This window comes from Siphateles boraxobius, unplaced genomic scaffold (assembly GCF_051911475.1).
Source record: "Siphateles boraxobius isolate OS27281-9 unplaced genomic scaffold, OSU_SipBor_1 55, whole genome shotgun sequence".
In the NCBI taxonomy this organism is placed as follows: Eukaryota; Metazoa; Chordata; class Actinopteri; order Cypriniformes; family Leuciscidae; genus Siphateles; species Siphateles boraxobius.
Window position 1 is genome coordinate 7,992,520 of NW_027509181.1, and position 12,119 is coordinate 8,004,638.

Below are 12,119 nucleotides of genomic sequence, written 5' to 3' on the forward strand. Positions count from 1 at the left end.
GCACTTGATTCCTTCACCTGTGCTCAGTCCTGCTGGGATATTAGTTAGGCTGCTGCTGGGCTGCTTGTATTGAGAATGGGTGAGGCGGAGCAGAGGTTTGCAGGAGCTGAGGAGGAACACCGTCTCCTGTCGCCAGGCTGGATTTATGATGCTTCCTCTCACTTTGAAGGGCAGCTCTGTTTGCTTAGTCCCCGCTAACTACTTTGCATGGCCTGTCCCAGTGCATGTTCATTCACAATAACGCTCCAGTGCCGCCAACCCTCAGGAATAGGCTGACGTGCTTGAAAAAAGCAACATAGGTCCTTTGTTTTTGTCCTTTATCATTTCTAATATTTTTAAAGCGAACCCTCAAGGCAAAAGCCTGTCAGGAATATGTCCAGGTCATATTTCACACCAACAATAAAATATGAAATTATATTTTGCATAAAAAAATTACATTAATTTTCACAACAGTTAAGCACATTTACTTCCACAAACGATCACTAATGAAATGTGGGAAAAAATGTATTACACTAATATCATATTAAGAAAAATACATCATGATATAAAATAAAGTTTTTATACATCATGATAGAATTTGTTACTTTTCAAATTTGTTGTCTAATAATGTTGTTTAAATCTCTGCACGGCTTGGCTCCCCCGTATCTCTGTAATCTGCTTCAGCCCTACGCACGACTCGCTCTCTACGATCCTCCGACTCTAGCCTTCTCGTCGTCCCTCGGCATCGCCTTGTTTCGATGAGGGGCAGATCATTCAGTGTTGTAGCACCCAAAATATGGAACTCTCTACCCCGATCACTCTGTTCTGTTAACACTCTCTCTGAATTCAAATCCATGCTCAAAACTCATTTATTTGCTGAATGTCATAACTCTTAAGTTGTACTGGAATGCTTTTTTTCTTTTTTTTCTTCTAATTTCTCATTTTCTGCATTTTCTACACTATCTACCTACTGTTGTTTTGTCTGCTGTCTTTGTCCTCTGCCTTTATCGTTGCTTGTCTATTGTAAAGCGTCCTTGAGCTCTGGTAAAAAAATAAATAAAACTTATTAATAAAATTGTTTTGAAATGATTTCTTTATTACTTTAGAGTAATATGAATTTGAGAATTACCATTGAGAATGCAAACAAAGAGTAAAACATCTAAACACAGAAATCTAGGCCAAAATGTGTCACAATGCAACTTTTTTTCATTTTATTAATGATCATTTTTTTATTATTTGTCATTATTTTCATTTCAATCAAGCACATTCACACTCCAATAATTCACAATACTGTAAAGTGTTAAAAAAAAAATTTGGTCACACTTTAGTTTAGGGTCCAATTCTCACTATTAACTATGACTCAATAAACTCCTGATTACTGCTTATTCATAGTTTGCAAGGTAATTGTTGAGTTTAAGTATTGAGTAGGATTAAGGAATGTAGAATATGGTCATGCGGAATAAGAAATTAATATGTGCTTTATAAGAATTAATAAACAGCCAACATCCTAGTAATATTCATGTTAATAAGCAATAGTTAATAGTGAAAAATGACCCTAAACTGAAGTGTTACCAAATATTCAAATATTATTTGTAAAGTATTTATACATCATGGTAGTATTTGTTAAATTGCCTTTCATTTCATTTCATTTTGATTTGAAAAAAAAATAAAAATCATTACAGCATAACCATTAACAATACTGAGAATTACAAGCAAATGTAAAAGTAAAATGCCCAGATTGTGGTAATGAGCGTTTTTCACCTATATGATCATAAAACATGCTTTATTTCTTTCTGCAAAATTTAATTTCATATATGACCTGGACATTATCTAATGAAATTCACCCCTTAAAGCCTCATCTTGCACTAATCCATTTACACTAATATCGCCGCAATAAAAGGTTTTTAGGAAAAACAACACATCCTGACTGTTTGCAGCACTGACATATTCACCCCAAACAAATAAGTGCAAAACCAGGGGGTGATAATAACAGCAAATCTGATCATACGGAGCGAACTAATGGAGTTTCGAAGCGAGGGAATGGGAGGATAGATCGTGCCATCTGCACCTCTCCACGGCACAACACACTGTCTACAGCAGCAACAGGAAATCTCTGCAAAGTTCAGCCATGGGTCAGTGTAGACATCGCTCCTCCCTCTGCCCTCCCTCCACCACACACACACACACACACACACACACATCCACCTGAGCGGCCTTTGAGGGGTCACGAGGATTAGCGACGGGGCGGGGGCTGGGGAAAAGGGGACACAACTACCATATAATTCAAACAATTAAGGAAACATTTAGTTAATGGTGCAGTGTGTGTTAAGTGTGTGACTGACCTTTTCCTGAACCCATTTATGAACTTCTGTTTTGGTGTGTGTACATGAGCGTCGCACGGATCTCTGAACGTCCAAACTCCATTTCCCCGCAGAGAGCGTAAACTTTAGCCAAATATTGTTTGTCTTGCGTAACGAGTGGCACAGGTCTTCAGATAACCGCTGATGGGAGGTAAACTAAACTGCTGTCAGTTTGCCGAACGCTGATATGCCAGCAAAGTTTGCACGCCGCCAGCAATCACTAATGTCTCTCCACACAAGTGCTTGTGAGATATTAGCGTGCAACTGGTCATTCCCATGCAGATCTCTTGCTGGGCACGATAAGGTTACCATTATGACTGAACAGGCACACGCGATTCCTCAGATGACGGAGAAATTACCCACGCTGCCTGTTATCTCTATAGAGCAGCACTGTATGATTCCATAGCAGAACATGAAGAGTCAGCAGGGGCTGCCTGACCTCTCTCTAATCGTGAAGTCAAATCCTGGTCAAACCCTGAGGGACAGCCGTGACGGAGGAGGCCGTCCTGACTCCATACATGTGTTTGGAGCCGTGATTAAGCATTCCAGGAATGTGGTATGAAAATAAGCAGCTTTGATTGAAAACAAACAAGCAAACAAAAGATTATTCATGTAATCTGACCAGGACGTTCAGTCACATGGAAAACATTCATGTGTCGTTAATGGAGCTTGCTGTCAAGAAGGCTTGAATATGAGCCTTTCTTAATATAGAGGACACATTTTTGTAGGCAAAAACCCAGGAAACACAGTTAGCATTTTAGCACTTCCAGCTCAATCATTCTGAAGTCATGGGCCTTTTGAATGAGTTTTAAGTTAAATGGCTGAAATACAGACTGTTAACACAAGCGCAAGATATTTTCATGTTTTTATAAAAAATATTTTTAAAGCTTTTACTTGTCTTGAAAAAAGTTGGTTGCTAACAAGTAACTAAATGGGTCTACATAGTTTGTTGGGGATATTAAACATAATCACGGTATGGTTAATTCATCCACTACTCACTAGTCTGCTTTCACGTCCTCGTTGTGTTTATAATCACTCTCTTGCAGACCATTCTAACTCAAATTTGCAGGGAAAATGTTTTTAAATAAAGAATGAAAGAGTTGTCGGAAGCTGACGTTGAAGTCAGTTCGTTTACAGCTTAGGCCTACATTTAGCTTTTTACTTCTGGTGATCGTATTTAGGCTTCAAAACTCATGAAAACTGTGTTCATTTGTTGGTTCAATATCATAATGAACAAAATGCAAGCCCGCAGAGCTTATTTTCTGCAATAATCCAAAAGCCAGTGGAAAATCCTATTGTGTTTTTTGTCAATGAATGGAACCATGGTGATACTCACTTATAGGATGGCATACAAAAATACATAATCACCGCATCACTCTGTAGACCCTGCATGGGGGATATTTAATAATACTTAATAATGCCTAATCTTAAAGGGGCAGATTCCACAATACGACAGGGTGGACATGGACAAACTCTTCTTTTTTATTAAATGAATATATTTTTATAATAAACTGATCAATACACTCAATTTGAGTTATATCTTATTAAACAAAATATTAATAGGAAAAAATAAATAAAAAATAAATATGATTTGACTGTTTTACTGTCATTCAAATTTGATGAGCAGTGCCTGGGACATAGCAAAATAACATACATCCTCTTATACAAAATTATAGAAAATCTTGAAAATGTATCTAAAGAGCCAAATAATGCTACTGCTATGAATAAATAAACTTAGCCTTATATAACACATCCTTTCATAGTCATTTGTATGTTAAGTTATAATGGAAAATTAGTTATTTATGTTCAGGACACCAAAAGGCAGCCTACAGGGATATTGACCCTTATGTTAAGACTTTTTAAAGAAAAACTATTAGATCACAATGTCCTTCCAAATTCATAAGAATTCACTCAGCGGCTATCCAGCTCAAAAAGACAAAAAAGTACCACAAAGTGTTTCATATGACTTCGGAAATCATTTGATGTAATATGTGATTGAAATTAAAGCTGTTGTTTAGTGAAAATCTCTCGTGCTTCTAAAATCTCAAATGCACGTTTGTGCAAATATTCAGAATTAGCACGTGACTGCATGACATGAGAGAACCAATTAACGGTAGACATCGAAAAGGCGAGTCTTCACGCGGCACATTTATTCAAAATCATAATATTTGAAAAGCAGTAAAATCTTCAAAAACTCACCTTTTGTGTACCACTGGAGAACGACAGTCATATTATTTACTTTAGAACGGCATTAGTGTGCGTAATTGATGACAAAACTGACATTTTGGGTCTTGAGACCTGTCACACAGAGGCAAGCACATTAAATACATACTGTTATAGCGCCCTCTAATGGACATATAATATAGAGCAAATGCAGTCTGTCATGACAGTTCTACCAGTGTAGTAAAATGGACAACATTTGACATCTCTAGACTAGAACCGCTGATAACTGCTGAAAAGCACTTAAAAGTGAGCCAAAAGGGTCAAAATGTACCAAATGACTAGTACATCGTAGGTAGCCATAATGATTTCTGTCAGTTTGATTTAAAAGCTGCACTAGCAGCCAAACCTCACTGCTGCCTCAACATTCACTAATGAATTATCAATTTAAATATCAAAATTCAATCAAACGTGGTAGTTACTGATAAATTAAAGGTTACTGTGGATTGTGGAATGATTTGCCTCTACATGTCAGATTGGACCCCATCCTTCACATTTTTAAATCACGACTTAAAACTCACTTTTATTCATTGGCCTTTAAACCTGCATGAGAGTTGTATTCTGCATTTTTATTTTCTAGTTTGTCCTTTGTTTTAAATGTTTGTTTTTGTTATTGGAATGACTGTCATATGGATTGGAAATTAATTTACTATAAATTACAGATTTTTTATTATTATTTGATTGCTATATTGCTTATTTGATTGACTTGCTATAACTCTGGTAACAGAGTTAAATTGTTGATGAATGTAGTCAAATAATAAAATGGGATTATTAAAAGTCCAAATGATGTCACTTCGAGAGTTCGAGACTGGAAATTTGAAACATTGGAACTATTCGTGGAAACTTTTAAACGTACCTTAACAAAGTCTGTCATCTAGTGGACGATGCGCGTAATGACGATCTACATTGTAGATCTACAATAAATACAGTATTGCATGCCTTTGAAATCCGGTTATTGTATTATGCAGTTTTTCAAACCAAATCAGAGTCTGGAAACTTAGGAACATTAAACATTAGGTAAGTGTTAGAAGCTGTCCCATTATATTTGGTGATGAGAGTTTCAGTCATCTTCACTCCTCTGCTGGTCACACTGAAGCTCAAGGCTCAGGTTCTGGTCATGAAATCTTGACTTTTTCTTTCCACAAGAACAGCACTGTCCTAAACTAATTGCAGTGGTGCTTGATGATATACAAGTCAAATATTTGTACACCCCAAGCCATTCATTATTATTACTGACTTTTAAAAAATAAGTAATTAACCAGCATTATCAAACCGTTTTCAAGAGTTTACATGTATGCTGGATACTGTTTGTAATTCATGTATGAACCTTTTTTAAAGATTAACAAACGTATGCATGTATTCCCGATGTCATGAGATCTATCTATCTATCCACACAGATCTGCCTGTCTGTCTATCGATACAAATCTCATCTATCCATCCATCCGTCAATCCATCATTTAAATGTATACATTGCTCTTAAAAAGTGCAAAAATTCATTAATATGTATTCATCCATTAATCCATAAACTGCTCAGCATTAGAATTATCATTTGGTTATATATATATATTAATGTGTAAAACAATGTTTAGCAAAGAAAAAAACATTTGCATTACAATATTCCAGATTTATTCATATTTTGTATTCATTTTGAATGACACATCGTTCCACACAACAGCACAGTTACATGCACACCCACAGAGATGTTATATTAGTGTGATCTTTCTCCCAGATAAAGAGCGTTCTGCATGGAGACCAGCAGTGAAGGATTTCAATCCAGGATTTAAAGAATGTGCAAAAGGGATTTCCTTTAAACCCACCTACCATCAATAATAAAGAAAACAGTCAGCTTTTTTTCTCTCTCTTTTTTTTTTTTTTTACACATTTGAAAATTGTATTAAAACATCTAAAAAGTCAACAAGAACGCAACACTGCCTTTTGTTCTCTTTGGTATTTTCTCTATCACTGATTAGAGATAATTTTGGTCTGATGCTGACAAATCACTGTCAACTTTTGAAGAATCAGAATTATTACATAAACTACTAATGTAAAAATGACTTAAAACATATCTAAAAGGCAGCAAAAAATGAACGAAAACAGAAATATAAAAACCCACATCCAAAAAGAACATTCCTAAATGCAAATACTGAAGAAAAAGACATCTGAATGTCAAATTCAGACCAATAAAGCCATGCATTACAAATACAGCGATCAGTCAAACCCCATACACTTCAAGCTCATAATACTCATTGTATGTACACATTTGCTGGTAGAAGTAATAAATAGATCTGTTGGTATATCCTTGAAAAAGTATATAAAAAACAGTCCACAGCCCTTATGAGAAGAGAAGAATATGAACACACTGGTTGTCTGATAAAGTGGACACATCTTCCCACACATCAGTAGTCAGCTCAGTTCTCCATGCTGGTGTATGTCGAGGCATTGAGCGCTTGTCTTTTCCTCCCTTTGATCTTCAGAGATCCATAACGTGCCTGCGACCAATGAATGACAAGCATTTGTTACCACAACTAAAACCACACATTCCGCAAAGGAAGAGGCGAGCTATAAACAATTATAATTTCAAGAGTATATAATACGATGAAGAGATGTAATAACTAAATGATAAAAATGGCACAGCGAACTTCCATCAGTGACGTCCCTTTACAGTAATGGGTGATCTCACGATGCATAATTTACATTTGACTATACTATTCTTACCTGTAAATGTAACCAAATCAAATTCATGTGAATATTTCAATTTTGCGTGAGTTGCGACTTCTTACACCGCGTGCAACATACGTGCGTCATCAAAACGCAATGCAACAGAGGAAAAAGGGCATAAGGTTTTACATTAACTGAAATTTACATTTAATGCAATAATGTTTTTGGTACAACAGTTTCTGTGATATAATTATGATTTTATATTTACAAACAAATTACAGTAATGTGTTGCCATGTTCAGACGAGGAAATATATTTTTGACCTGCTGCTTTCAAACTGTGGACAAGCGAAAAACTTTTATATTTTTATTTTTTAAATAAAATATAGAAAATAATGTGGCTTTTGAAAAATGCAATTAGAAGTCTTTTAGGGTGGATTGCACCAATAAGGATTCATCTTAAATCTAGATTAAATCAAGGTTTATCTAATAATTCAGTTGCACCAAACTTTAATCCTTGTTTTAAAATAAGCAGGTTTACATTTAAACCATCATTTTAATCCTGGATTTAACGGCCCTCTGAAATCTAAATTTAAGCTTTTTAGCTTTTAGTATGAATATGTTACCCTTAAGGTTATTAATAAGCTGGAGTGTTCCAAATCAATGACAAAATCCACATTTTGGAGATGTAAGAATTCAAAACGTACAGTCTCTCACTTCCGTTGAAATGGATCACAGATTTTTATGACATCACAGCAGACTTCAGCTTCTCATCACATCTTCTGTCCAATCAAATGCTCTCTAGAATCTAAAGCTCCGCCCCCTATGCTATAAATACCACCAGGCCAAAGCAACCATGACACATCACGGAGCAATGTGGGTTGGAGATGTGTGTTCGGTTACTCAAACGCTCGAGTTTTATTCCTTTTTCCAACTGTATGTTGGTTATGAATGAAATGGCTAGAAATTATTCACACCTCTAATATTGAATCCAACATATGATCAGCGCTCGGATTCGCTTCCATGGTGCTGTCAAGTACAATGTGCAATCTGTGTGCAATTTGAAAAGCGGGAGGAGCCATTCAATATGTCCCGCCTTAGCTTCCTGTTTCAGTGGTAATTGCCTGCTTGATCAGTAACAGTTCTCTACGTAGCGGTTTAAAGACAGCTGACATTTTACAAGTTTATATCTTTTATCAGCAAGAGCTTCTCATGTCAGAGAGAGTGTTTCTGGTGGTCAAAAAAGAAGGAAATGGAATGCTAACATCAGTGTTGTGCCTGAACGCGTTCATTGAACGATAGTTAATGAACTCGTTCATATTTTGGGCGAACGTGAACTGAACGTACTGTATTACTGCCTGATGAACGTTATTGTGAACGCGTTCATTCTGGTGTCTGTGAACGCACGCTCTCTCAGTTTAACTTCGTTCAGTAGGGTGCCAGATTTCTATAGAGTCTTCCAGGCGAAAACCCGGATAAAACACACGTAAACAGGCCTTAATATGTAGCGAAAAAACACCCAATCCGGCAACACAAGCCACCAGTGTCGCACTGAGGCTGCCACATGCGTCATCAAATCAAAAAGCAGCATGTAGTTGACAAAGCAGCGAGGAGGCGTCGTTTTGTATGATCACTTTTAAGACAAGGTCGGTGAGGATGGGAAAAATCTTACATTTCTGTGCAAACTTTGCCCGCCGGTAAAATAACCGCTGTCTGTGGTTGTATATGGGTTGTGGCAATAATTAAAAAAAAATAGCTCGCAGCAACATATGGAAAAAAAGAACTATGAACTAGTTAATTTTTTGGAACCGTGAACTTAATTCAAAATTGTGAAGTATGAACTATGAACTGAACTAGTTCATTTTAAAATTTGTGAACTGACCTTTGAACCAGTTCATGTAGAAAGTGAACTTTCCCAACACTGGCTAACATTGTTGCCGTTTAATTACAATGGCGAATCCATCCATCAATCAGTTCTTTAATCACAGGTTAGAATTCTAATCCCCGATTTGTTAATCTGTGTTTAAAATTAAATGGTACAACACAACTCAATTTAAAATAAAGCAAATAAATCAACAAATCCTAGATTAGCTGTAAACTGTGCTTAATTTAATCCTTATTGGAGCAACCCACCCTTTAATGTAATGTTTATTTAGTTACTGAGTCTTGGAAGAACAAAATGGAGATGTTCTATCGGGTTTAGATGTACTTACATCTCTGCGCAGTTTTGAGCGGGTTATTCTGACGCTCTGAGATCGTCTGAGCCCATGATGAGACACAGCTTCATCTTCAGAGAACACAGCCGTCCCCTCGTCATCACTTCTGTCATTGTCATCACTATGATAGTACTCTACAAAAGAAACAATTTGAGTTAAGAAAACAAGATGAACATATAGATCAGAGTATGAGCATACATAACAGCAGACAGAAGAGCAGGTATGATCGAGATCAGTGTTACTTAAAAGTTTATCCTTCAAGACACAGAATTTACATCAAAATCAAGTGGAGACCAAATAACAAAGAACTAAAGTTATCTACTACACAAATATGTTCTACATTAAAGACATTTATGCATTTTGCGATAATTCTTTATAAACCGATAATATTTGAAAGCCGATAACCGATATATTGGTAAATATATATATATTTCGATAAATCGAAATTTAAGAATTTTTGAGAGCCTAATTACAAAAACAAAAACATTAAAAGCCATGTTTTATAAAGCACACAATTATAATGTTCTTATTATAATCTTATGTAGCCTATATGACAGACTTGCGCTGCACTTAACTGTATTTTCCAAAGTGATTCCAATCATATTTCAAGCAATTCAAAAGCATGATGGCAAACAGTGTGCATCTTAAGTGTCTCAGATGAAGGAAATAATCCACTATATATCAGCTTTAATATATCGGCCAAATTTTCTTATCGAGCTGCTATCGATAACATTAAAAATGAATATATATATATTGGCCGATACCGATTAGGGCTTAGCGATTTTATCGATTCTGCGATATAAACAAATATTTTTTTCCCAAGAAAGTATCGATTTTTAGGCCGCGAGTATCGATACATAAGTCCCATTCAAATCCCCCATGTTAACCCCCCTTCGCGTTGCATGAAGAGTGATTTGGTCAGCCAGCCGCACGCGTGCATCGATATTTACGAAAATCCAGTTGTATTCAAACAATAACTTAGCTCTCCTTGTTGGCTAGGCTCCTTGCATGCTGGCTAGTAGCTTTTTTAAAAGCCGGGTCTCCGAAATTGACAGCGCTGTGTTGGACAGATTGATGCAGCGGTGTTCCTTGAGTGATAAAGTGCGCGAAGTACAGATGAGTGTGTGTGTGTGTGTGTGAGAGAGAGTGAGAGAGAGAGAGAGAGAGAGAGAGAGAGAAAGAGAGAGAGAGAGAGAGAGAGAGAGAGAGCTGTGTGAATGCGCTACGGCCCTCTGCAATCAAAAAACGATTTTTAATAGGCTTAGTAAAAAAAAAAAAATCGTATTCGGTGGTGGAAAACGCCTGCTTTAGGCGCATGGTGAACGCGATGGAGCTGTCAAAGAAAATGCAATGCAAAGAAACTGTTCAGAACAGGCCACTTGCTGCACTTTTTAACTATCCATTGTTAATTGCAATACTGCACTTTTTTTACATTCCAAAGGCTTGTAAGCTACAGTTTGCACTGTTGTGTTTCAATAAATATAACTAATTTTCTCAACACATATTTGATTCATTTTGTCCAGCATTTGCAAGCTGTACTCTCTGTCCAGTCAGAGACATATATTGTGTAATTGATGTTCAGTTTTCAGTTCAATTAATTCAATCCAAGTAAATGGAAGACTCACAAGATGTCACCAAAATCACTCTGTCCCCTTTAAATCTTTCAGAAAATGATGTAAGTGTATCGAATTATATCGAATCGTATGGAATCGTATCGTTGGCATATACTGTGATATATATCGTATTGTCAGCCGAATATCGTGTATCGTATCGTATCGTGAGATTAGTGTATCGCTACAGCCCTAATACCGATATGGTGGCTGATATAACGTGCATCTCTACATTGCATTCAAGGCATACATTTTTATCAGTTCTTGCTTTCCCTGGTAATCGAACCAATGACCTCACCGTTGCTAGCGCCAGATTCTACGGTTTAAACTACAGGAAGGCTAAAATACATTAATATTACAGCATAGAAACAACAATATGCAAAATGACTAAGGTGAAATTATGCTGGATAGGAAACCTGTGTAAGTACACAAACAGATGAACTTGTGACAGATGAATTTGTTCCAAAATACAGCAGAATTTGATTGGACGTCAACAACAGGGTATGGGAAGCGTTTTCTCATTTTAAGAAGTTGATAAGCCTACTTATTTATCCAACTGTTCATGGTTATTTGTTTTATTATTTTGCATTTAGCATTGCTTGTCCTTGTCCATGACCCTTTAAGAACAGATCTATTTTTGGGACACGACTGACCGGTTGAGAACCACTGATCTAGTTTATTGTGAAGGTCGGGAATGTGATTTCAGCCGCGGAGAAAGGACAAGCGGGAAGAGAGAAAGAGAGAGAGCAGTGCCGGGTACAGGCCGCTCCTGGCACCATCACCTCTGGGCTCCCCGGTGGCGCTGGGAGCTAGGCAGAGCCAGCCTGTGCCAGGACGCCTAAAGGCAATCCAGCCGGAGCAGATTCACTGCACACTCCATCACCAGAATGATACCACCAAAAGACTACAACCAGACCATACTGCACTGCACAGAACAGAACAGAACTGTAGGCTTAATTTAGTATTGTGTGCAGTTCTCATTTCCACCATCAGGGGGCAGAATAAATACAGAAACCAATGGTTCTGAAAAGCCTTCCTTTGTTTGTTTCCACACCCACCGCTGTTTTCAATAACTGAA

General features: G+C 36.9%; 1 protein-coding gene across 1 annotated transcript in view; it reads right to left on the reverse strand.

Moving 5' to 3' along the window:
- Positions 1 to 6,168: 6,168 nt before the first annotated feature.
- reep3b (receptor accessory protein 3b) overlaps positions 6,169 to 12,119 on the reverse strand; it is a 33,777-nt gene continuing 27,826 nt past the window's right edge. Inside the window, exons 7-8 of the mRNA XM_077206145.1 lie at positions 9,429 to 9,565; positions 6,169 to 7,048 (exon numbers count right to left, since the gene is read on the reverse strand). Of these exons, the coding sequence (XP_077062260.1) occupies positions 6,968 to 7,048; positions 9,429 to 9,565 (218 nt within the window). The 3' untranslated portion in view covers positions 6,169 to 6,967. The remainder of the gene's footprint in view (positions 7,049 to 9,428; positions 9,566 to 12,119) is intronic.